Raw genomic sequence first — 27,501 nt, 5'->3', positions numbered from 1 at the left:
AAACAAACCTTTTTGGATCCATGCATTCACTGAGATTCACCATCCTTGGACCCATGCCTCCCTTTTGGTTTTTCTCCCATCCAACAGCTTTTGGGCAACCTGTTCAACAGATTAAAAAAAAAAAAACAAAAAAACAAAAAGGAAGAAGGAAAGAAAGAATGAAAGCCTTAATATCACAGGATAGAAAAAAGAAATTTTGTTGGATTTAACTGTGTTGGAAAAAAACAAATTCTAAACCTGTAAGTAAATAATCAGTATCTTAACAACCTGGTGCACATTCCTATACAAATTTTGCTGTTTTACATCAACTGAAAGCACTGCTTCTTGGAGAAGTGCTTTACTCTCAGGTGTCCGATGTGGTGCTTTTGCCTGTTCAGCTTGCTTCAATCCTAGGACAGAGATGCCATTACTCCTCCTCAAGCCTCCAGATCTTTAATGTCAAACAGACTGCTATGTTCAGAACTCAGTAAATTTTGCTAAGTTCAATCATCTCTTCATGTTCCCTATTCCCCATCTGTAAATTCAGTAGAGAATTATATATCCTAATTATATAGTAATTGAACAATTCACAACAAAGATATGTAAAACCTTCAGAACTTCTAGGATGAGGTAGACAAATTTTGTGATACTATCCCGTACACAGTAATTAAGTCTGAATTGAAATGTTACAAGTTTATTGCTTTAAAATACATCTGCCTACCTCACTATGGGATTGAAGAAACAATTCCACTCTGTAGCAGGTTTCTACCAATTCAGAAATATACAGAAAGTTTGCATCACATAAATTCACTATCATATGCATTTCTTCTAGCTGAGGGACTGCGTACAAATTCAACAAGAAGAAAAAGAGACTAATTGCTAATTGCCTGGGTTTTGTGTTTCATATGACACCAGGAGGATTATTTTTTTTAAAATTAGAAACACAATTTAAGGAGGAAAAAATTAAAGCAGAAGATGCTCTCATCTTTGTTTTTTTTGAAGAAGAAACCATTTCCTTTACAAACATTTAACAGAAATTCAATCAAATTAAAATCTATTTGAAATACGTTAGTGTAAGCAATGATTTAGTAGTATTAATTTATTTTTTCCACCTTCACAGTGATCAAGGAGGGAGGGAAAAAAAAAAGGAAATAATTAGTTTTTTTTTAAAATGGATTACCTGGGCCAAGGGCTCTCTCCGGAAGTTTTATTTCAAAGATAATGCTGTGTGTTATGTCTCTCACTCCTTGCATCGTCCTGTCTCTGAAGCAGAGCACTTCAACTGACTGGAGAACGCTGCCCCTGCCATTTAATAAAAGATAAATAGAGACATGCAACTTCTTTAACAGGAAAGGGACTTCTCTTAAACACTATTTCGCACAGGTTTAGTCTCTTGCAGATTCTGAGTAAGGCTTTTTCTGTTAGTACTGCAACACTGTTTTTCTTACCTCTCCTGGTTTAAGCATAAAGAAAAACAATTCATAGTATGTGAAAAATTACTAGTTTGTTGTGAACAGCTTTAAAGAAATGACACTGTCAGCCTGTCCTCTGTCATTTATACAATGCTGCTGGACAAACAGCATATTTAGAGGAATAAAAAGCATGGAAGCACTGGAGCACACACCAGGTGACATGATGTACTTGCCATGGCACAAGCAAGATCCTCTTAGTTCTCAATATAGTATCATTTTTTCCTCCTTATAATTCAAAACCCCAAATCAAACAATTAGAACTTTAGTTCCTAAACACCTCTGAATCTCAGAATGTGTAAAGCTCTCTGGGCACTTATACATCATTCTATGCTACAGTTCAGCTCACAACTGACAAAATGCAATACCTAAATGAACATTTCTTCTCCCTGCTATGTGCTTTGCAATGAAACATAAAAGTCAAAACTATGAAAAGGTAACTTAATTACATTTTTCTTACAGCAACCCAATTTTATATGATACTTTGAATAATTTTTTTTTTAAATACCAGAGTGTAAAACTATGTCCTGTCTTCTCAACTTCTGCCCAACAAAAAATTATAGAAGGTACACTACGAGAATACCTACAAGTATCTGATTTTCCAAATGTAGGTCTACTATTACTTGGCACTAATTAATTATATAAAATCACAGAATACTTTAAACAAGATTTGAAACAGCTAAAGGGTATTGGCAGGGTCTGTACCTGGAAAAACATGCTTCATACAGGCATATGAGGATTAGGAATAATAGGAACTTGTGACTGACAGAATTAAAAAACAGAATAACATGCAAAAACAGAATCACTGAAGGTGAGTCACGTCAAGGTTAAAAGTTAAATTTCAGGTAGGTGATATGGGTAAAGTGCCATGGGGGGAAAAATGTCTAAGTTGAAATGAGCCAATAAATTATCTTTGTGGGAAAGAATAAAATAGAATACCATTTGTAGGCTGCCAGGATCAGGAAATTTCTCAGTGGCCATCCCGGATAGTTGGATAAGTTACATGGATCATAAACTCCAACTGTCACCTGCAATATAAAAAATAGCTTTAATGAGAAGTCATCTATCCATACCGATATTCAGTTTACAGTAAAAGTTATCTGGCATTTTTAATGTAAAACTTCTGGACAGAGAAGGCCTACACACATATTTTACCTATTTACAAATGTTTAATACATGGTCACACTAGATTTCAGTCAAGTGTTTGCCACAGCTTTGAGATTTGTCCAGTTTAGCTGCTTTATGGACATTCCATTTTCACTACAGTATGAGCACCTTCCTTACACACACCATTATGGGAGAAGGCCAACAACTGAAGCCTTGCTCTCAAAACAAAATGCTGTATTGTTTTTGGGATGATCAAAAAGTGAAAGACGACAGGCCAGCAAGATGTCAAGTCAAAAGAAAAACAGCATAAAAATCACTTATAAAGCCAATCTTCAAGACAGGATCTAAATAAAGGCTGGTCAGTCTGTCTCATATTCAAGCAATGTAACACCATGCTCACAATTGAGGCATCTAAACTAGGAGCTTACTTCACAGTCAATGCAGAACCAAAACACATCCCGAGATTAGAAACATGCCACTGCCTACCTTTAGATATGCTGAAAATCTGAACTTGGCCATCACTAGTGATACCCGTGTGTCTCACATCTACAGAGCTCTTCCCTTCTGCTTCTTTGCCTATAGATGGAGGCTTAAGAGTGACAGGTCTCAACTCTACCACATCAGTGAGGTGTACCTAGAACAGTCTGAAACGCAGATGACCCTATCTACTGGATGCAGATAGGATAAACAGAGGCCCATTCCCCATCCCTCCTCCCAGCCATACACTGCTGCTGCTTTGCAACTGCTGACTCAAGCAGGCATAAGACCCCTTAGTGAGCTGATTCAATTTCATAAACTAGCAGAAAATTAATTCAGCAGCAGCACAAACATATTTGTCTTCCAAGGAAGTGAGTGCATTTGGCTCATTGAAATACAAACTCTACAGGCAGTATTGATGCAATAAATCTTATCTGACAGGGATAAAATTTTGGCGCTCCAAAGTGAATGTTAATGAAGAAATATATTCCAGATGATTACAGCTTTCTCACATTGAGAACGTCCCTATCTAATTAAGTGTACTTTTATCTGTGACCCATTGTTATAGTTATACTACCATTTAAAATCTCAACCTTCACATTCTTATTTTACAAAGAACTACAGACCTAGGTCTTATTTCAGAAAAACAGATCTGGAAAAGCAAAAAAATTATTGAAGAACGAGTATTATAAAACAGAACTAAATTAGACCTTCTTAAAAAAAAAAAAAAAAAAAGAAAAGCTTTTTTTGGACTTCTTAGTTCTTCACCGTAACTTAGAGTACTGTTTCCTAACACTTCAGTGACATTCAAGATAAAAAAAAAAAAAAAACAAAAAACAAACAACTTGAAGTTCACAAAAAATAAAGACAGTAAAGCATTCAGAAAGGCCTAGCAAAGTTCAGCAGCTGAGCAAGGTGGTCCAAAATGGAATTCAATGTACATAAATACAAGCCAACCAAGCCAGTCAACTCTTGCTGTGATGACATTTGCTTCATGTATCATTATAATTCTTCCCTAACTGAAAGCAATGGAGAGCATTAGCTCTACACTCAAAGGACAAGCACGATCTCTGCATTTAACAAGAAGAAATATCCCAGCCTCTTCTGGTGCACAAACCATCTATCTTCCAAAATTACACAGAATTTACCTTGAACTTTCTTCATATACAGATTCCCTGCAATTTTTATCTCATGTTATAACATTTACATGTGGCTAAACATAAACTGAAAGTTGAAAACTTAAAGCTGAAAACTCCAATATAGTATTCCCTGATTACTGTTACCACAACCAACAAATACATAAAATATATGAGTACCAATTTTTAGGACACAAATGGAGAAAGAGATGTTTTGCATTATTATAGCATTGTAGATAAAGTGGCTGGAAAACTTTAATTGTTATGCTAACTTATGCTGTTTCTGTTTTGACAATGAGGGAGACAGCATGAAGAACTTTGTTTTCAAGCTGACTGTTAATCTGACGTAACTGGGCTTTTGCATAAAAACTAGAGACGCTTAACTTGACACAAAAATCTATCCAAGCTGTGGGCCTTCAGCTACTTACCCAGCCTATTCATTGGCCAACCATCGTGCCCAGCTCAGTATTATAGACACTTTAGAAACCATTTGTAAATTAAACATTTGTAGGTTATAAAAAGACATAAAATTCTCATTACCTTTCCCTCTTGGTCTTGGAAGAAACTATCCCACTTTTTCAGTAGAGATATCATGACAGAATTGTCATGATACTTGATTAAAAAATAAGGCAAGGCTGTAACCCCCTCTTTCTGGCAAAGTTCATCATATGCTTTCTGAAGTGCTTGAATCTAAAAGCAAAAAGATGACTGTAACCATCAGTTTTAACAATCTTACACAGAACCACAAAGTGTTTTAGCATCTGTGAAGGCTAGCTCACCCCAATAATCTTAGAATATAGCATATTCAGAAGTTTCAAAGCCCATTACAACCACAATAACCGAGATGAAAAATTCAGTTGTTAAAACAGCATTTGTCAACGCAAATTTTAAACGGGGGCATTATCATTGCTGCAAACTGATCTACCAATAGAAACTAAAACACGATAAAAATCTCATTCAAAAACCCAAAATGCTCCTCATTGATTATTATGCCATTAAAAAGTCATTGAAGGTTTTGCATTAACTTCTGTCAAAGCAAAAAGGCACATGTGGACAAGTTGATTTTTTTTTCGTCCTTTTGCATTGTAGTATGAAAGAAACTACAAAAAAAAAATTGTTAACTTTTCTCCTAAAAAAATAATATCTTCCCTATCCAGTTCTTTTTCTTGTCCAATCATACATTTATTAAAAATTTTGCAATTGATAATGACTTAGGTCTCCCAGAGCTTCTTAAAAAAATAAAAAGTTTTCTTAAAAATAATTATGAGTTTAAAAAACATAGCTATATATTCAATAAGCTGTATGTAAAAATAAAAATGAATATAATCGCCTCTTCAAAAATTGTTTGCCACATCTGCATCTAAATGAAAAATGTTGAAGTGATGTTAAGCTGAGAGATTTTATACAATAATGAGAAAAGAGGTAAACAAAAAACCCACATGGAAATAAGAAAAGTGAAGATTTTAAAAGAAATTAGATTCTCAAATTAATCCATATGTGCTAACAAAAATATTACGTTTTATAGCCCACAAAATTGCTTAGTGCTACAAACTTCATAACATTTAGTACTTTGAATACCTGATTTAATGAGAATCTGTCACCAAGACACACTGGTTTCTGAATTATATGTATTCCATCAGGGAAGCAGAGAGCCGGGTAGCAAAACCAGTAATAGAAATGATACTTTTTTAAATCCTAAAAAAAGGTATTTATGAAATTAGATAACAAACATACAAAAGTAAATTACGGTTTGGAATACTGATAATAATTGACGGTTGATGATACTAACCATAGCGCTCTCTACTTCATAAGGCACCATGTTATAATTTTAGAAAATAATAAAAAAATACTAGAAGACTTCCTTTCTCTGTATATGTTTCTATTTAAGATTTAAACTGCCAATTTGTGTACAATACTTCAGTTTTTGTTAGCTAGAGCATTATTGATTAAAACATTCGGTTTGTTAAACATGAAACCGCTGCTTTACTTTTACTAATATCTATAAGGCCATCACACAATCTTACATATTTGTAGAAAAGAATGTGAAATGGCAGCAGCATTTTTTAAAGACTATATCCTAAAATATTTTATATCTGTATATGAGAATGGCTTTTATTTTTAAAAAATGTTTTCATACATTTTCAGATGTCTGAGAATGATCCTGATAACATTAACATGCTAATACTAATACAGTATTTCTCCTAAAAAGGAACTACTACATCATTTCCACTACAATGCTCTGAGACATATTATCATTACTCACTGCGAACGTCAGCAGCAGAAACCTGTTCAAGAGCATTGGGTTTTCAAGAGCAGCTCCAGATTTTATTGATTCCCATATCTGTCATTGATTGTAGGGACAAGAAGGAAGAGAAAGGGCAAGGAAACAAAATACCGAGGTAGTATGAGAACAGCTGCAGAATTCTTTAAGTCCTCCAACTACCTTAAAAGTACTGAAATTAACACTCCTAGTAATCCCCTGTGATCTTTTCCTAACTGATCTCATCCATGCTGTTATCTATACTAAAAGGATTCTAAAGGTAAGACGTGCGCTCTCTAACACAAAAAATTATGCAAGCTGGGAAACAAGAGGAACATTAGTTCATGGATCATCAAATGAAACAAAACAAACCTCATCAGCAACAGACCCTCATGTATATGAACTATTAACACTAGCACAATATGGAATCACGGAATCACGGAGTTTTCAGAGTTGGAAGGGACCTCTAGAGATCATCTAGTCCAACTCCCCTGCTAAAGCAGGATTGCCCAGAGCACATTACTCAGGACTGCATCCAGGCAGGTCTTGAAAATCTCCAGAGAAGGGGACTCCACAACCTCCCTGGGCAGCCTGTTCCAGTGCTCTGTCACCCTCACCGTAAAGAACTGTTTCCGTGTATTTGAACGGAACTTCCTGTGTTCTAACTTGTGCCCATTGCCCCTCGTCCTGTTACTTGGAACTATTGAAAAGAGCCTGGCTCCATCCTTCTTCAACCCACCCTTTAGATACTTGTATGCCATAATAAGGTCTCCCCTCAGCTTTCTCTTCTCCAGGCTAAAGAGTCCCAGCTCTCTCAGCCTTTCCTCATAAGGCAGATGCTCCAGTCCCTTAATCATCTTAGTTGCCCTTTGCTGGACTCGCTCCAGCAGTTCCCTGTCCCTCTTGAACTGGGGAGCCCAAAACTGGACACAGTATTCCAGTTGTGGCCTCACCAGTGCAGAGCAGAGGGGGAGAATGACCTCCTTTGACCTACTGGCCACTCTCTTCCCTATGCAGCCCAGGATTCCACTGGCCTTTTTGGAACATACTGTGATATTAGCATAGCCTTTTATTGCACTCTCATCTTTTTCATTCATGGGATCTATAGATACTAGGTATGTGAATAAGCTACTAGGAAATTTGACCAAAAAAATGGAGGCGTGCAAGAAGGCAGTACACCGCATGTTGGTGAGAAAAGAAACCATACTACTTATAGGAGGCAGACCTGTTTGATCTTTGTCATAAAAAATATAAACAAAACCCAAGAGTGAATAATGCATTCTGACATTCACAGTTTCCCTAAAGATAGATATTGCATCATACCTACCACTGGCAGGGAAGCTCTAGGCCACAGGAACACAAAAAATTCATAGCTTTGAGTGAAGATATGCATGAAAAATTTGCTACTCAAGGCCAGCAGGCAGATAATCAATCTAATTAAAGGAATCAAGGACTGGTCAAAGTGAAGTATCTCAAAAAGAAAAAGGTTGCCTTAGTTTGATTTTCACTTCTGCCCAAGCCAGAACATTTAATTAGTCACAGTGCAAGCAGACTAGCTCCTTCCTTTGACAGTCACCTTTTTCTTGCTGTATCTCAGTCTTCTGGCTACTCTGAAGCTTCCCCATCACTTTGTCACATAGATGTATTGCAATCAAGTTTAAACCAGGCATTTCCTGGTTTCTGGGTATCAAGACAATTTTACAAACGTTGTCAACAGAACTCAAGTCACTGGCAGCTCCAATAGCACTGTTAGGTTGAAAATGTGGCCTAGTAGAACACTGAATTAAGTCCTCCAAGTATAATTAGCTACTTTCTACTCTTTTGCAAAGAACAGTAAAAAACAAAGATCAAACCTGTCAGTGTTTAAGACGCATTTGGACAATGCCCTTAACACACTCTAACTTTTGGTCAGCCCTGAAGTGGTCAGGCAGTTGGACTAGATGATTGTTGTAGGTCCTTCCCAACTGAAATATTCTATTCTATTCCTTCCAGAATAAGTTAAATCCTGAGGCTACTATATGGGTGAGTATGGACAATATCTCCAGTATTTGGGGCAGAGACTATGAAGCACTTCACTGGTTATTTTGAAACCCTTTCTCTCTACCACTTGATTTGATTTTTATTCTTACCTCATTTGCTTCTTTTTCCAGAAGTGATTTCTTATCGCAGGACTTGAAAGTCTCAAAAGTGTTGGTATTATACAAAGTTCCGAAAGCGGGACAGCAACGTGCTGGTATTGAAGCATTCCTGAATAAAAGAAAGAAACCTCTGGGAACTGGATATTAACATCTTTAGCATCAGCAGTAGTAGCAGTAACTATCCTATGGTGTAAGGCTGCCCTGAAATTGCCAGTGCAATAAAATTGCACAGTAATAAAAGTTAATGACAGTTGTAACGAAAATGGTTTTATGATCATAATGCTTTATTGAACATGGATTGGTATAAGAACCTGTGCAAATACACATCTATATTATGATTTCAAAAATACATAAGGTATCTGTACTATCTCTAGCAAGGTAGCATTAAATCAGGTTGAAGATTTCAAAATTCTGTTCAAATATAAACTATTCATGACAAATGTGAATTTCACTAAGAAAAAGTTAAGGTTGAACTTTAGATGTCAATATTTCATTCACTTAAAGAGTTATGCAGTTAATTTTTTGTGTTTAAAAGACATCCCAAAGGAAGCCTAAAGCAGACAAAAGATTGAGTAGCTTTTACAGTTTCTAACATCATCAGCTGGAGAAACTGCTCTTTGTAAGCATCAGTATATATTTTTCCCCTTTTTGAATGTAAATTAGGTAAAAATCTACCCTTAATTTATAGATCTGATTGATTTCATTGACTCCTTTAACATCGTTTTCTCAAATTGATATGTTTCTGACCACTGCTAGAACTCAAACACAGCAAATGTTTAAGTTACATAATAAATACACAATGTAGTTTCCAAAAATTTTTTAAAGCTAAATGGGAACTCTTCATGATCACCTAAACTGACTACCTAATGTGCAGAAACAGAAGTACAGAAAATCACTACAGTAGAAAGAATAATTAAACACTGCATAAATGGATCTTTCATAATTTTATTTTTGTCATAACATTTGAGTGATCAAATACCATAGTACCATCAATTTTCTCCTAATCTGAAATCCCTGTTCCAAATATCACAGCTTTCTTCCAATTGTACTTTGCTGCATATGCTTTCAGTATTGTACCTAAAAGTTCTTACAAAAGAATTAATGGAATAATACATCCTATGAAATGATCTCAAAACACACAAAGCCGCACTAGGCTCCTAACATCCCAGCCAAGCAAGGCAAAAAAAGTCACTTCTGTGATTTACAACTTTATAATCCACCAATTTAAAACAAATAAGACAATAACTACGAAGACATTGAAGACATCTGTTCCTATGTTAGTTACACTAACTCAGGCACTTGCTGGAAATGAAAACCATGTGGAAAACTTACTTCCCCTCTCATCTCATTTTTGCTGCGTACACTGAGCAGCTTTGGTTTACTATTCACTTTAGGAGTAAAGGCAAAAATACAAAATTCCAGTCATAAAGGTTGAATACTTTGGAAGATATTACAATGTAACAACTAGGGATTGTAAAAACTATTTTGAGATCCTAATTCTAATGATGACTCCCCAGAAAATAAAGATCTAATGAAAACTTTGACCAGGAGTCAGAGGACTGAAATATCCTCCCTCATGCAGAAGAGCTAAAGAAATGGAAAAGAAAAAGGTATTTTATATAAACATATATATAAACTGAGGGAATTTGAGACTTACCAGCATGTTTTAAACTTGGCACTTCAGATGAATATACTACTTGAGACACAGGGAGTTAATATTTGTGAGCCAAAGCAGTCCCTCTACTGTTACAAATTTCATGAAAAACATATTTATTTTCATGTTCCTTGTTCCAAGGAGTATTATATATCAAAGCATTACTATTATGCAAGGAAAGTGTCTTCACATATGAATTAAGGTAAGCCACAGTATGTACTTACATATCAAAGGCACTAAACTCCAGTGTCAAGCGAGCTGGCAAACCCAAAGGATCACCTGGACAAAAAGCAGCAACATGCTTCTTTTAAACTGAAATACATAATTAATTTCCCTATTTTTGTTAATGTAAGTTATAAATTACCCACAGACACACGAGCATTCACAGCTCACCCAGCTGCATTTTCTAACGTTTCAGCAAAACACCTAAAGCTCGTTACAAAAATACTTCGAGGAGAAAGGAGAAACCCAAACTACTAAGCAAAATGTTCAGTTTCTACCTACCATTGTAGTAGTATCCTTTGATAACTTTTGGAGTCTCATCCAATCGGTACTCATTGAGTTTCTTCTGGGTTAATTCATGCCAGAATCCTGCATCCAAGGCACTACTGAAGGGAGCAAACTGCAGCTTTGAGATTCCAGGATCTACAGGATGGTGCACCTCACTACTGGCAGTTGCCATGATTTTAGTTAATTATCACTGTTAAAAAGAATTCTGTAAAAGAAGATATGCCTGATAAGTATATACTCAGTTGACCTTATTACTCATGACTACTCAAAGCTTTTATTTTAATACATTTTGTTGGGTTAAAGTGTAGAAAGACTTATTCCTCTGAACGGCTAAGTAACTCCAATTTTTAAAATCATTGATCAGAGGTCCTTCCAGTCCAAAGTCCTTCCAATTCTTGTATGTAAAATTAAGCAAGGCAAGTATATGTTCTGTTTGGCCAAGCTACCCAGAAGGATCTGATTTCCTGACAGACATTCCATGATTTCTCCTATTACTTAGGATACTACATCTGAACTATGTACTCCTATCTTGTATTGTGCTGCCACAGCTAAAAATAACAAAATGCTAAATCTTCTATCTGCATTCCGTTATCTAGATATCCATCTGAAAGCCTACTAGTACTATTTAAGTTCTGAAGGCATTTAAAATTCAAACTAACATTTTATTTAGCTAGGTCTTCACTCTCAGCTTGTGGTGAGAGTTGAACACTCATAAAGCATTTATAAATTAACAACTAGATCTAGGAAAGGGAAACTAAAGCCAAGAAAAGTCTTGTAGCCAGTGAAGAGCAAAGCCGGAAACAAAAACTTAGAACGTCCTTAATAGTTGCCCTAGCCATTAGAAAGCCAATGTGATGTACAAGTCTAGATTATTTTCATACAGCTCTCCTCTTCTAAAGTCTGTGCATATGGGAAGAACGTTTTTTTTAAGAAACCAAGTCACTACTCCATATTGGCTGAAAGGTATTCCTATAAACACATAGTCTTCACAACACTTAAAAATTTCAGAATTCTAGACTCTACCCCAGAATGAATAGAACATCTAAACTGGGCTATCATAAACCTCTACTTCAACTAGGTATAACAGTCTCCTTGTTCATGTTAGCAGCAGCATTCACTTCACTGTGAGAGAAATCAGCTCAATCTGCTTATCAGTCTTCCCTATTTCTAACATCACTCACACAAAATGGCGGCCTTTGGCACCTGGGGCCAACCTGCTCTGCCATCAAATAAATATGTTGCCCTTAAGAATCTCCTTCATTTAACTGTTAGTATTCCTCTTCGTGTCCACACCTACACACATTATGATGCAAGTTTCAGAGACACAGTCCATGACATAGAGTATTCAAATATACAACTGGGGGAGGGAAGGTCCTCCTATTAGGCATTGCATTCTTTGATTATCTAGTTAAGATATGCCTAAATGTTGCAAGAAAAGGATTTTTTAGATATTAAAAATAAGATTTTAATATATTAGTTTTAAAACTCCTCACAAAGATATCAACATATGCTCATATCTATTTATCACAACACATACATCTACCAAGCTAGTAACCACTGTTTTTTTAAGTCCAGAAGGGAGATCAACAGCTACCGATTTAGGTTTTGTTTGCAATGCTTATCAAATCAACCATATGAACTCAAGCGATCTTGAAATTATTCCTTCAACTAACTAATTTTTAAAGACTAAATTTTTTAGTTTGCACAACATAACTCCTTGTGATTGCCTTGTGTTACTGACCCTTCACAATACCCCTCCTACCTCTACACATGGATCAATGGTAGGATTTTACATACAGAAAAGTCAAAACAAGGTTCCTGGCATAGCTGTATTACCTGACACCAATCTAAATAGATGCACTACAGTTTTTCCTGTACCATAGTGTGGCTTGAATTGAATAGTTCCACGTTTATTGTCCTGTGAAGTCACTTGTGCAACTGAAACAGAACTTACATGCTTTTCTTTCATCCTTTTTGGAACACAGGGAAGGGAATGAGTGGTGAGTTTGATTTCTTAATAACTGCCAAGTAGCCGGCTCTTCTCTGACAGAAAGACAAAATTACGCTTTTCCTTACACAATATTTCCTTAAAGTCTTCAGTGTAATCCAGCTATGCCGTCTATGTTTTGTTTATCTCCTTCTACTGTAAATGCCTTCCTTATCTGCTGGTAAATTCTGGAATGTGGTTTTGGGGGTAAAGGTTTGAGGTTTTCCATACTTTTCATGGTGAAAGCTAAATGTTTCAGTTCTGTCATGATGTCTTGCTTTAACTGGCATATTGCAAATACACCATTTTGTTGTCCTTTCCCTTCCCCCCCTTTTAAATTTTTTCTTAATTTTTACAGCAGCTGGAATTTGTGGTAGTGTGAACTTTTGTAGCTTACTTGAAAAACCTCTCAAATCTCTTTTTACTAACATGAAAAAAATCAGTTTCGTGAAACTTTGCAAGTACTAGAACTATAAACGGCAGAACTAACTGCATGGAATTTTCTGACCATTTTTATGAACTTCTTTTTCTATGTGCAAGATGTAGAAGTAGTAATGTAAATTAGCAAACGTTTAATTCTACTATTACATAGGTCTTAAGCCTTACAGATTTTTTTTGTTTGCAACTAAGTGTCACAGAAAGCTTATCATAAAACAGGCAAACAATTGTTTTTCATATAGATGTTAGCAATGAGTCAGATTACATGGAACTTGATGCCAAGGCTTCCATAAACAAACTTTTATTCAAAAATTCAATAGCTGCATAGTCAATATTAATCCATTATATCCCACATCTCCTTTCTTCCAGAAGCTAGGGAAGATATTATTTAACACTTAAAAAAAAAACCCAAAGCAACATAAAGTTGTTACTTTCCTTGCCAGACAAGCTCTATTGTAATTAGAAGTTTACTACAGGTGAAGTTTTAATTTGCTTCCCCCCCTAGTACGTACATGATATATTCAACACTAAAACGTACTGCCAAACATTTCAAATGACCAAGAAGCCAGCTGACAGTCCCTAGCAGTACCTGAGTAATGTACACTGAAAATAACCACCTAAAAGCATCCACTGGGAATGAATTTTAACACCCTACTTATTTTCATTATTACTGTACCTAAAGAGTAATTGCAAAACTGAAGGAATAAAAACCGGGGGCCTCACTATGCTATGCATGTGCAAACAGACAAGCATATACAATCACCTCTGATGTACTGACACTTTTGAAAATATTCGTTGATGTACTTTGAAGTAAATATTTACTTACACGCTTTCTTAATGCAAGATCAGTAAGCCGAGCTGAATTTGTGCAACAAATTTTAGAATACTGAAATAAAAAATGAAATGTATACATTTTGCACATCCAAAACTTTAAATGTGGAACGAACTCCGAGTTTCAAAATGGCCCAGTTGAAAAATGTGCTTGAACTGAAAAGATTTACCAATATACTTTAGATACTCCTGAATTCTGTGACCAGTAGGAAATTTAACAAGTGTAAGCAGTAAGGATAACCCAAAGCATAGATGCATTATCGCTAGTCTAAGTTCCAGCACTTGTTCTTAAACATGCCGGCATTTAAAACTGATCTGATGGAGGAATATATTATGGGAAAAACACATTAAATAATATTTGTCTTCCCCCTGACAGACATAACTAATCTGCTGTAAAAGTATAATTATCAGTTTCACACCATCTAAAACTATCATGAAGTTATAGGTTTTAAACCAAATTCACATAACCCCCTAAACTCTACAGCTTTTTTACAAAACTTTTCTGTGGTCCAGAGTTGAGTACTTTGAAGATCTCCTCTATATCTAGGTTAGAAAGGAAATTACTATTTCCTACCACTACATAAGGGGCACTTTCAGAAAAGCTGGTTCTTGGCTGAAGGACGTTAAGCTCACCTGATGTCCGTTATCAAGCCCATTTTCTTCCCCAGTCTTCCCTATTTCTAACATCACTCACACAAAATGGGGCCAACCTGCTCTGCCAACTCCCTGCTCCGTGGGTGGCAGGCGCTGCTCTCAGCACGCAGTCCCATTGCGGGGCCCGCCGCTGCCTCTCACACCTCACACCAGCACTGGACCAGCCACACCACACCAGGTGGCCCCCACCCACCTACAATCACAGAATCATTTTGCTTGGAAAAGACCTCTAAGATCATTGAGTTCAACCATCAACCTAACACTGCCAAATTAGTACTAAACCATGTCCCTCAGCACCACATCTACACATCTTTTAAATCCTCCAGGAATGGTGATTCCACCGCTTCCCTGGGCAGCCTGTTCCAATGCTTGACAGCCCTTTCTGTGAAGAAACTTTTCCTCACATCCACCCTAAACCTCCCCTGGCACAACTTGAGGCCACTTCTTGTCCCATCACCTGTTACTTGGGAGAAGAGACCAACACCCCCCTCGCTACACCCTCCTTTCAGGTAGTTGTAGAAAGCAAGAAGGTCTCCCCTAAGAGACCCCCCTCAGCCTCCATTTCTCCAGACTAAATTATGCCAGTTCCCTCAGCCACTCCTCACAAGACTTTTGCTCCAGACCCCTCACCAGCTTCGTTGCCCTTCTCTGGACACACTCCAGAACCTCAATGTCAGTCTTGCCATGAGGGGCCCAAAACCGAACACAGTATTCGAAGTGGGGCCTCACCAGTGCTGAGTACAGGGGGACAGCTGGCCACACTATTCCTGACACAGGCCAGGATACTGTTAGCCTTCTCGGCCACCTGAACACACCGCTGGCTGTCGACCAACACCCCCAAGTCCTTTTCCCTCGAGCAGCTTTCCAGCCACTCTGCCCCAAGCCTGTAGCGCTGCACGGGGTTGTTGTGACCCAAGGGCGGGACCGGGTCCCGCTGATGCAGCCCGCCCGGGCCCCTCTGTAGCGCCATCCTCCCCTCAGGCGGTGGCGAGCCCTGACTGGAGCCCCCGCTCCCGCCCAGGGGCGCGCGGCCCCAGGGCACACCCACCCCGAGGGCAACAGGAGCTCGCGGGCGGGCGCACGGGAAAACCGCCCTCAGCACAACCGGCGCACACCCCGACCGCTCACCGGCTAACCTCGCTCTGTACTTCCCGCATTGCCTGGTGGCACGGCAAAGTGACGTCACCCACCGCCCCCGCCACGTGACCAGCGGCGGCAGGCGGCCGTTACGCACGCGCTGTCTCGCCCCGCCCCGGCCCGGCCCGGCCCATATTGTCTTGGGGGGAGGGTTGCCCGCCCGCTCGTGAGGAGAGTGTCTCGAGCCGGTGCGGGCTGTGGCGGAGTGTCCCTCTTCCCTCAGCGCCCCGCGCGCTCCCCCTGTAGCGCGGCGCGGCGCGTACCTGTATGCGGATAAACCGGCGAGTGTGAGGTACGCTCGTGGCGCCGCTCACGGCACCGGTGAAAAATGAAGTGATATGAGCTAAAAACTGCCTTTTCCTCCACTGTGGTTATGACATAAGGAAGACACGGACCTGTTAGAGCGGGTCCAGAGGAGGCCACGGAGATGCTGCGAGTGCTGGAGCCGCTCTGCTGTGAGGACAGGCTGAGAGCGTTGGGGGTGTTCAACCTGGAGAAGGCTCCGGGGAGACATTAGAGCCCCTTCCAGTACCTAAAGGGGCTACAGGAAACCTGGGGAGGGACTCTTGATCAGGGAAGGGAGCCATGGGACGAGGGGGAACGGTTTTACACTGAAAGAGGGGAGATTTAGATGAGACATGAGAAAGAAGTTCTTTCCCGTGGGGGTGGTGAGCCCCTGGCGCAGGTTGCCCCGAGAAGCTGTGGCTGCCCCATCCCTGGAGGTGTTCAAGGCCAGGTTGGACCGGGCTTGGAGCAACCTGGGCTGGTGGGAGGTGTCCCTGCCCAGGGCAGGGGGGTGGAACGAGATGATCTTTAAGGTCCCTTCCAACCCAAACCATTCTATGATTCTGTGAGCACTGTATGAATCTGCAGGAGGGTGTTGTGATTTGAATATGGTCCTGATGTTCTGGTAAAAAAAGTATTCAGGGATTCAAGGTGAGTGAGCAATGCATCCTTGCAGCTGTAAGTAATAACCATGTGGGGGCTGACTTAGTGAAAATGTAGCCAGCGGGTCAAGTGTGACTATTGCCCCTCCACTCAGCAGTCCTGTCACTGCATCTGGAGTTAGTTATGTGCCCAGTTTTGTGTCCCTTTCCAGCTCCCTTCCCAGTACAAGAGAGAGATTACAGACTGACAGGAGGCCAGCAGAGGGTCACTAAGGTGGCCTGGAGGCTGGACCATGTGACATGAGAGGCTGGGAGATGTGGGTTTGCTTCCCATGGAGAAAACAAGGCTACAGGGGATTTAATGGAAGTCTTATGTAACCTGAAGTGGAGAAGATGGAGTAAAAATCTTCTCAGAGATGCACAGCAAAAAGCAGGAAGGAAAAGGGCATATGCCAAAACAAGGAAAATTCCAAATTAATAAATAGAGAAAAAAATTGCCAAATGTGGCTGATGAAGCACTGGGATAGGTTCCCAGAGAGACTTTGTAATCTCCATCCTCGGGGACTTGACTGCACAAGCCTCTGAGCAACATGATCTAACTTTGATGTTGGCTCTGCTTGGAGTCGGAGGTTGGACTAGACTGCATGCAGAAGTCCCTTCCAATCTGAATCTTTTAATGAGTCTATATTGGTTTTTGCAGATCTAGAATACAAAACAAAGTATGTTTCCAACAAAACAAGCATTACCTCTTTAGATAGTTTATGTAATTTACCTATGAGGGAAAACAAATTTGCGAGAGCTGCCTTCTATTTTGGAGCACACAATACTGCAGTAACACCCATATTGCAGAAACTGCTGGCAAAATTGGGAGTAAGCCTTAGAGGAAAAGCCGGCAGTCAGATAAGCATGGGTAAGGTCACATAAAAACAATTGTTCAGGCAGCATTAGGGTAAATTTTCAGTGCTGCTAATTATGCAAATTTAGACCTGATGTTTGGATAGAGGACCTTGCTGTGGATCACGGGCCGAATAGACCTTCCAGGAATTTCACAAATAAAACAAATTGGAATAAACTTGGGAAGTTTGCAATAGATGCTATACCTTGAATCTAACTGCATTACATCCATAAAATTCTACAATTCCTCATACTGCATGCCACTTACTTTACTCTATTAGTGTTGGTAATACCTTTACTCTGTTGGACACTTCATAACTCAGTGCTGCAGTTTATTTCCCCAAGGCTGGAAAGTATTTCATTTGATCACTTTTCAGTCTTTGTATTCTCTTTTTACATGAAATAAAAAGGGAACATTGAAGAAATCTCACCAAAGTAGCTGGAAGGTTGTTACCCGGTCTCCATAGAACTATAACCTAGCTTAGATTCTTAGTCTTTGAACATTTCCAGTTTCATAATGTGGTTTATGAGACAGCTATCCACACATAACATAGGCCATGAGAAATACCAACACAGGGCAGAGCGACACTCTTCTATGAGCCCACATCCCCACATAATCTCAACTAGACATGTCATACCTGAAAAGAAATCAGGCCCTAGGAGTTAGATTTCTGCACAACAGCTGTATCTTTGAGGAAATGGGAGACACATCTGGTAGGCTTGCAGTCTTGGACTATCATTGTTAATACAGACTAGCTGACCTGGGAAATAAACTTGAGATTTACACATTAAACTGCTGATGTATACATATATGAGCACACCGCACTGAAGTCTTACAGTATAAGAGAAAGTAGCAGCTTCAGTCAAAGATCTCTCTGTGCCTGGGATCTTCAAGAGAGTGGCTATAACAAAGTTAATCGGAGATTTATGCTGGAGTTGATTGATTGTTGCAGGTATAGTTTACCTTGTGAGATCTTCCTATGAGCAAATAAAGGTATCCATAATAAACACGGGAATAGCTATCAACTAGAAGATAGACTCTTTAAAAACAAGAAACAAATCTGTGGGGTGTTTTTGGCACGTTTTACCATAGGTAGGACTTCCAGTTTCCCCAAGCAAAGTCTTGCAGCAAAGGAAAATCATCCTGGAATTGAAGATGAGAATAGAATCAAAGCAGATTCAAACCCATCCATTCTTGGCGAATATAGACTCAACATGTTTTGGAGACGATAACTTCTCAGAACTATTTAGTTCAGATTAGATTCTGTTATAAGTTTAAATAAAAATAATATTTATTTAGGTTTATATAGTGCTTTCCATTTAATGATTTAAATGAATTTTATATAACATTCTCAGTGAATGAGATAACAAAACACAGATAGAACCTGGCAGAACTATTCCATCAATTTATTTACAAAAGTACTGTCGTGTAGTCCTATGCTGTACACCTGTTACTGCTGCAAGAGTGGAACACTGCAAAACTAAAAGTCCGTTGTAGCAATGAATACTCGAATCGGTAGTGGAAGAAAGTAGGAGTATGCTGAAAAAGGTATCGTCTTGCAGTTGCCATGTTGATAGACTTCTGCGAGCATCATCACTAATTTCTCTGGCACAGGCAGGTGCCTCTCCTATGAGCACTTTGATACGATGCAGAGAAAGAGTCGTTACCCCTCAAAGGACTGAGTTGAAGGGTTATTCCTATCTAGTGAGGAGGAAATTAGACTGCCAGGTAGGAGACCTGAGTTCAGGTCCCAGCTCTGACAGTATTGTTTTTGAAGACTAAGTTATGCCTGATCAAAATAAAAGACATTTGATTTTACTAAAGGCATTCCATTTAATTACACAGTAGGCATTTGTTTTAATTACACAGTGCCAAAGTATAGCAATGGGTGCTGCATATTTCATTTAAGGCATATTTTAATTGAAACATATGAGAGTTTAAACACAAGATATGTTGGTACACAAAACAAAATGATAGGGGATACAAATATTGTTGCAATGAAAACATTGTTAGACTTAACAGATGTCAGTATGGTTTTAACCATTGCCATACAGAAAGGTACATCTCTTTCAGTAGGAACTCTTATACTTTTTAACTGGTGGAGATCTCAAACGACAATTTTATAGTAGTCTGGAATGTGTGCTTATGCGTTTGTACATATATAGAGTGTACATCTCACATTTGATTTTATTTTTCATTTCTATTTTAGACTCTTAAGCTGACCACATAGAAATGATTTACTTTGGTGTCAGGTATGTATAATTTTTAAAGATAGTTTGGAATTCACTATCAGGAGTGTAAACTATTTTCATGAGCTATTTCTCACGCACTGTTAACATTAATTGTTCTTTTTATCTTCTAATTCTTCAATAGACAAATAATTCAATGAAAATTAAGACCTTTATCATTGTACTTAATGAATAAACAAAAGTGAATATGTATGCATAGTATTTAAACTTAACTTGGCATTTCCAAATGAACTAATTCGCGTTCTGGTGGAAGGGATGCATGCACTGAAACCTTCAAGTGTATTCTTGCATCTCATCTTTGGGAACTTAAGCTGTCCCAGCTAAGTTAGGAGGCTAGTCCTCTGGCATCCCTGATAGCAGTGGAAAGATACAGCAATCTGCAGGATTCAGGACCTCCTCTAGAATTATTCGAAGGTGTCTACAGTGCTTCTATATTAATATCTTATGATTAGAAATACATTTTTAAAGGGAATCTTTCAGTCATTTTCATTTATTGTGCTATCACAAAGTGGTCTCACAGAGAATGCAATGGAGTCCTTTTAGATGATGGAATGAAACCAAAATGTGCACCTACACTAATGTTTCCTTTATTGAGTGCCACACTTCCTGAAAAGAATATGGGAAAAGAAACATGTACTAGATGGCAGGATTCACTTGCTAATTGCACCCCTCCTTTAATAAACTCCCATGATACACAGTATTTGTTGCAGAAGCCCAGAATTCTATTCATTACCCGCTAGATGTCACCATTGGCACAGAAAAAATTGCGAGACTTTTTTTTGCCTCTTAAAAGCGAGGTTGGTTATACTCACCACACCTTAATCAAAGTAGAACTCCAGTCCAAGAAATTCCAAGAAATTTGTTATGTTCTCTTAAAGCTGTGTGTCCTCTGACCTTGTTTATTAACTGGAAAACCTTAAGAATATTTTACAGGAAACCACACCTGGAATATTCTCCTGAGGCTTCTCCCCACGTGGCAGTAGGCTTCTCCATTCCTCACCCTAACTTGCTTCCTCTGCTTCTCTTACATCCAGAGCCATTTGAATTGCCTATTCAGTAAAATAAACTGATAAATCCTATTAGGTACCTTGCTAATTGCAAGTTTAAAATAGGCAGTATCCCGTTTTCCTATTTTATTATTATCTGTTCTAGCTATCACATCACAGAAACCTACTATGACAGTTTCCTCTGTCTCTATTATTAACTCAGTTACACGGCGATTATGGATAAAAATTGAGATAAAAAATATTCGGGGAGTTTTATCTGCCTAGGTTTAGCTGTTCAGTGATTGAATGTTCTTTGACTGTAGCAGAGATATTCTTTGTTATAATCATCATAATTTTTAGACCAATTCTCAGTGATTTTGTTTAGGTTGCTGTTTCATGTATTAATACATTTTAAAGTCAGAAAAGGCAATTGTCATGATCAAGAGGGTAGACTTCTTGATAACTCTAAGCAGCCCTTGGGTGAGCATGTTTCAGCAGTGTACACTAATGACTGCAGCTGACTTAGTGTGCTGCTTTTTTTATTTCCTCAGGGAATTACCAACCATTTTGGCTAGAATTGCTGTTGCATATCACAATAGAAAAAAAGATCATAATGGCTGTGAATCTGAGCAATTGTTTGTGAAAGGCCATTGGATTAGAGCATATGTTTCAAAAGATGCTGCTTTGTAGTCCAAAAGAAGACTATTTTACTATTTGTGCAGATACTGCAGTGAAAAAGTTGCCTGAATTCTGGAATGAATTTTGCTTCTTCTATATTCTGTCTCTGTATTTTTTTTTTTTTTTTCTCCTAGATTTGAGTTCACTCATTGCAGTTTTTCCTGCATGCTACTTGAGACCAAACTCAACTAATGTCTGAACCTTGTATGATACATTGAAATAGACTGAATTTAAGTTTATTCCTTTAATAAATTTTTCCAATTTATTTAAATGCAGAGATATTAGGGCTTCATTTAATATTGAATACTTTAAGTACAACTATTGACATTCAGGTGTTTAATTCAGAGAAATAAAACTGACAGAGGATAATAATACTTTGCGTTTAGTTAGTGTATTATATCCAAAATTTATGAGCATCATACAAACATTATCCTAAGTGTTACATTGTTATTGTAAGTCTTGTTATATTCGCTTTACAAAATAGGCACATGTGGCCCAAAGGCTCATGTAGCTCCAAGTATCTCAATATCATTAATTAAGAACATAGAATTTCTCCTCCAACAATTAAACTACCATTTTTTGCTTCTGATGTAATGAAAGTATTACACAGAACATCCCTTCAACTCATCCCACCGAACTCTTTACAGTACTCAGTTGAAGGAGTTCCAGTTCCATCAGAACTTTGTTGTTACACTAACTGAGCAATTTCAGAACCAAGAAAGCATTCAGTAATCAGTATATTCATTAGCACAACAAAATGAATGGGAGGACATTCTTTTTACATTGAACCTTCAGGATGCCTCTCTAATCATCCTTCCCAAAATGTATGGAAAAGACTTACATAAACTCACCATTACACGCTAATGTGACTTTAGCTGTTGAAGTTATCTGGTTCTGGGATTTCTTCTTAAAACTAACATACTCCATAGCGTTCGCTCAAAATGTTTGCCTCACTTAGTTCCAAAGCAGAAGAACAGGAATGAATCCTTTACTGATGTGCCACAAACAAGGTGGTATGCAGTCTTGAGATATTCAGCTAATATAGGGCCTGAGATCTCCTCTGCCTCAATTCTCCTTCCTGCTCCCCAATCTGTATACTCTTTTTTTATTTTGGTGTAGTTATTCTGTGAAATTGTAAGCTTCCTGGTAAGTTGGCTCATGTGACATAAGCCACTATCCCCTTTTTGGCTGAGGAACTATGTTTTCTTCCTTTGGGAACAAATCTATACCTGACTGCACTTAGAAAGAGGAGATCGATTCCTGTTGTATGACAAGGCATGTCTGCTTTTGAGAATTAGTTAGTACTTAGAAACAGTTAAATCAATGGCTGAGCAAGTGAATGCTCAAAGTTGGAAGAGTGAACCTTAGCTGCAAACTTCTCTGTCAAGGCTGTCTCCCAGCTTTTCCAGATGAAGCTGTTTTTACACGTGCTTGTCATTCAAGTTGTGGACGAGGCCCTGAGCAACATGATGTAGTGTCAAAGCCAGCCCAGCTTTGAGTTGTAGGCTGTACTTAAATGTCTTCCTGAGATCCCTTCCAACCTAGAGTATTCTATTATTGTGTGTTTCTCCTGAAATACTTTACAGCATTTACAGCATGATTTATAAAATGGAATTAAATACCAAGGATAGAAAAGGTAAACATACTTCATGTATTTTATTTTCTGGTTTGCAAGCTTGAGTTGTTGCTCATGAGTTTGCCTCATTATAGGAGGAAGAGTTTGCCTACTACGAGATAAGGATATATGGATTAGTATTGCCACTGCAAGCTTAGGTTATTTGCAAACTTGTAGGAAGATGAAAATATGTGTAGTCTATATCAACTATATTCTCTAAGTCTAGAAATGACACCATACCCTTCTTGAATAGATAGTGACGGTATGTTGAGCATGGGAAGTCTTAGCAAAATTTCTAGGACATAAAAATGCTTTTTTTCAGTGAAGTTAACATCTACAGGTATAAATGAAGCAAGCACGGTATCAAAGAGATACAGTAGGTTACAATAGGACTTGATATTTCAAAAAAGTTTATGATTTGGGGGAAGCTATAAATAAAGAGGGTAGATTTTTTTAAACAGTTGAAGCTTCTTTCTTTGACTATGAAAAGTACCTCCACTTGCAGATCTCACTTCACAAGCAACATGTTCCCATGTTTAATGGAGTTAAGTTGAGAGAGAAAAATATATTTGGCCAATCACAGAAACGTTATTCTATTTCTTCCTTTTCTGTAGCTGAATAACTTATAATCACTGAAGATCTCTATTTATATCTCCGTTTTTTGTTCTACATTGCGAAATAGGTAATCTGAAATTGTGAAATGTGTACAACAGCGTAACAGTTCTGAGATTGCTGCTGAGTTTTTCAGATTCCTGATCTGAATTAGTTCTTCTTCAAATGTGTTAAAGCTGTTAAATGCATGTTTCCCACTTTTATTAACACTTGTTTATAAATTACAGTTTTCCAAAGTCATCTACTTTACCCATGGTGTTTACCTTTGAAACTGGAACATTTTGTTTGGTTGAACTCTTGAGTTGCTGTTCAGCTCAAAAAAAACCAGACCAGCATCAGTGAATGTGAAGGATCTTTTTGAATGTCTTCTTGAAATTCTGGTTACAAAGAGGATACAGGAATGGATTTAAGGTGGAGTTCACATAGCCAAGCCATATAGTGAACATGTGTAAGTGCGAAAATTGTTTATGGCCATGGAAAGCTATTACCATAAATAATACAAAATAGGGAATCCAGCACAGCATAAAGGCTGCCATTATGACCCCTAACTGCTTAGCTGCCTTCCTCTCCCTGTTCCCATGCAGTCCTTGAATGCGCCTTTTGGAATGAGTATGCAGACTTTGCCAGGTTTTCCTCAGGTAAGTCAGTCTTCCGAAATCCCTGTTCTCAGTCTTTTCCGGAGGACTGCAAGCTCTTTCAGGGTTAGGATTGGAGTGCTCTCCACAGGGTACCTCCTCTGTGAAAGTATGGTTGTCTGATGCATCACTTAAGTCACTGTCTTGTGAGCACGGCTCCTCTTCATTTTCATTCTCTTCTGTTACAGACACGCACTTCTTTCCTGCTTTATCCAGGCCTGGCTCAGACTGGGCAGTAGTGAAAGGAAAACAGCTCCATTTAAGGACTTTACTATTACTCTTGCCAACAAATGCCTCTGAAGACTTGTCAGGATTACTGAAATGAAGCTCTGTTTCCGTATTTTTGGGCTGAGGCGAGTTTTGCTTGTCTTCAGGAGGGTTGTTCTCATATAAGATTTGCTTTTGGAGGCAAATATTTTGCTTGTCCTTCCTTTTAGTATGATCTATGGCTTTTTTTTCTGAGAAAGACCAACCTGATCCATTGATGAGCTCTCGGTGTTGACAGTGTTTTCGAACAGCTCGGAATATTTTATAGTAGAACCATAACATCATGATAGAGGGTAGGTAGAAATTGAGAATGCCTGTCAACACTTTAAACCAGGTGACTTGAGAGAATTCAGTTTCACACTTGTCTTTTACTTTCCTTTCCCCATTATTAGCAAAAACATGCCAACCTAGGATTGGAATGACCCACATGAAAGAGAGCAACCAAACCCCCAAAATCATAAGCAATGCTCTCATTTTTGTTCTATACTTGAGATACTGCAGTGGTTGCTGAACTGAACGATAACGGTCAATGCACAATATGAAGAGATTGAAAATGGATGCAGTACTGGCCACATAATCCATTGACAACCAGAACAAACAGGCTGGTAAGCCTAGAGTCCACGTACCGCTGAGGAGATAAACAATATTCAGAGGCATAACAGCTGCACCAACTATAAGATCGGCAATAGAGAGGCTGACAATGTATAAATTGCCAACTGTTTGCAGCTTCTTTTCAGTTTTCACAGCACATAGTACTAATATATTCATGACAATGGTGATCAGTGAAATGCTTCCCAGGACCAGACCTAGAGGAGCTGAGTGAGGGTTAGTTGAGTTCTCTGTTGAGTTTTTTGACATCTTTTGCACAAGAACACAGAATGTAAATCAGAGATGTCCAGGCCTTGGAAATTCAGTCTTGTTTTACACTTCTGGATGAAAATGTGTTGGATTGCTTTGTGAATTTTATTTCCAGAACTATAGAAAAGAAAAGAAATATGCTCAATCACTGTGGTACTAAAAATAAAAAAACTAATCTGTGTTTCAGCTTAGCACCACCCCTTTTAGGACTTTCCTAAACAATGAATTTTTACATATGGGTAATTTAAGATGTGTTCCATGAGAAGTACTAGAGCAAGCTCTACGAACCAATCCAAAATGGTTTGCAGAGGTGTTTTATGGGGCTTCATAATTCTGACCCCAGAATTTCAATCTTCACTGTTTTAATTTATTATATCTCATTAAACACCTGATCATGAACCATAACATAAACTACATATTGGCAAACCAAATTAAATTGTGCTAATAAAAAGTAAATTAATGTGTTTTGTACTAAATAGTTTTAAACAAACCAGTGATTATTTACAAACTACATCTAATAGTTTGAGAATACAGCAGTTGGATATAATTATCCACCAACAATAGAGTATCATATATGCTGGTTTTGGCTGGGATAGAGTTAATTTTCTTCACAGTAGCTAGTATAGGGCTATGTTTTGGATTTGTGCTGAAAACAGTGTTGATAATACAGGGATGGTTTGGTTATTGCTGAGCAGTCCCTCCACACAGCCAAGGCCTTTTCTGCTCCTCACACCACCCATCAGTGAGTAGGCTGGGGGGGGGCACAAGAAGCTGGGAGGGAACACAGCTGGGACACCTGACCCCGACTGACTAAAGGGATATTCGATACCATCATGCTCAGCACTATAAAGCTAGGGGAAGGAGGAGGAATGAGGGGGACATTCAGAGTGATGGTGTTTGTCTTCCCAAGTAATGGTTACATGTGATGGAGGCCTGCTTTCTTGGAGATGGCTGAACACCTGCCTGCCCATGGGAAACAGTGAATGAATTCCTTGTTTTGCTTTGCTTGCACGTGTGGCTTTTGCTTTACCTATTAAACTGTCCTTGTCTCAATCCACAAGTTTTCTCACTTTCACTCTTCTGATTCAATCCCTCATCCCACTGTGAAGGGAGAGAGTGAGCTTAGTTGCCACCTGGGGTTAAACCAACAATATGATGTCCAATGACAAGGTATTCTGAACAATAAAAAGTCTCCAGCCAGTATACACTTTTAGCTGATACAGAGTCTCAAATAACTCCTAAGGTTGCAGCCAGTGCCTAAGTTTTCACTGGTAGGCAGTTGTTCAAATTATAGGTAATGACTCATCTCCTCCTACCCAATTTAGGCTTACATGGATTTCAAACATTTAAAGATGGCAGCCTTATTTTGGTTCAAATACAAACTAATAAGAGTTCAAGGAAAAGAATAGAATTTTTCAGGATTAATAAGCATCTTGCAACCTCTCAAATGTATATAATTATATACATTTTAGGGTCTTTCAGGCTGAAGTTTACTAGTCAATAATTCAACATGTCATTTATTTCTTCTTATTCCAGTAATCAGGGTTGAAGCTAAAATGTTTGTGTGCTTTCTTACAAGAGGTCAAATTCCTTCTTCCTTAAGCTTTACTTACAAGTGCCTGGTATTATGAAAGCAGATGTGTGCTTGGTAGCAGTAGCATCCATAGGCAGAGGAAATACATACACTGTGGGGCACGAGCTCAAGAGCTGTATTCTGTAATTCTGTATTCTGCATAGCCTTCAGGTTCCGTCATGTATAGTTCTTCAGTAACAGCTAGTCACAGATGTCAGAAGATCACAGAGGCCTCAAGCATTTCCTGTTTGAGAACGAGAACAAAATTTACTCCACAGATCTTAAACCAACATGTCTGGTGATGGGAAATAGTTATATCGCAGTCTGTCATTGTCTTTCTTCCCACAGCTATACACTGTAACCTCCCTGCTGGAGTTAAGTATATGGGGCATGGTCAAGTCAAGAAGTTGATGTTAATTGCTTCAGTGACCTAATAAAGAAATGACTGACCTTCACCCCCATATATTTT

At 38.4% G+C, this 27,501-nt stretch overlaps 2 protein-coding genes across 2 annotated transcripts in view; both read right to left on the bottom strand.

Moving 5' to 3' along the window:
* Positions 1 to 15,789, bottom strand: part of ATG7 (autophagy related 7) — a 114,407-nt gene extending 98,618 nt beyond the window's left edge. Inside the window, exons 1-9 of the mRNA XM_082487550.1 lie at positions 15,689 to 15,789; positions 10,725 to 10,935; positions 10,445 to 10,499; positions 8,558 to 8,675; positions 6,432 to 6,509; positions 4,709 to 4,858; positions 2,388 to 2,476; positions 1,160 to 1,281; positions 9 to 99 (exon numbers count right to left, since the gene is read on the bottom strand). Of these exons, the coding sequence (XP_082343676.1) occupies positions 9 to 99; positions 1,160 to 1,281; positions 2,388 to 2,476; positions 4,709 to 4,858; positions 6,432 to 6,509; positions 8,558 to 8,675; positions 10,445 to 10,499; positions 10,725 to 10,902 (881 nt within the window). The 5' untranslated portion in view covers positions 10,903 to 10,935; positions 15,689 to 15,789. The remainder of the gene's footprint in view (positions 1 to 8; positions 100 to 1,159; positions 1,282 to 2,387; positions 2,477 to 4,708; positions 4,859 to 6,431; positions 6,510 to 8,557; positions 8,676 to 10,444; positions 10,500 to 10,724; positions 10,936 to 15,688) is intronic.
* Positions 15,790 to 24,034: 8,245 nt separating this feature from the next.
* HRH1 (histamine receptor H1) lies at positions 24,035 to 25,459 on the bottom strand (the record flags this gene model as incomplete). Its single annotated transcript, XM_082487813.1, has 1 exon — positions 24,035 to 25,459. One exon carries the CDS (start codon positions 25,457 to 25,459, stop codon positions 24,035 to 24,037), a length of 1,425 nt encoding a protein of 474 aa, XP_082343939.1.
* Positions 25,460 to 27,501: the final 2,042 nt, after the last annotated feature.

Source organism: Vanellus vanellus, assembly GCF_965231255.1.
Source record: "Vanellus vanellus genome assembly, chromosome: 9".
NCBI lineage: Eukaryota > Metazoa > Chordata > Aves > Charadriiformes > Charadriidae > Vanellus > Vanellus vanellus.
This window is presented reverse-complemented; position numbering and strand designations above follow the sequence as displayed.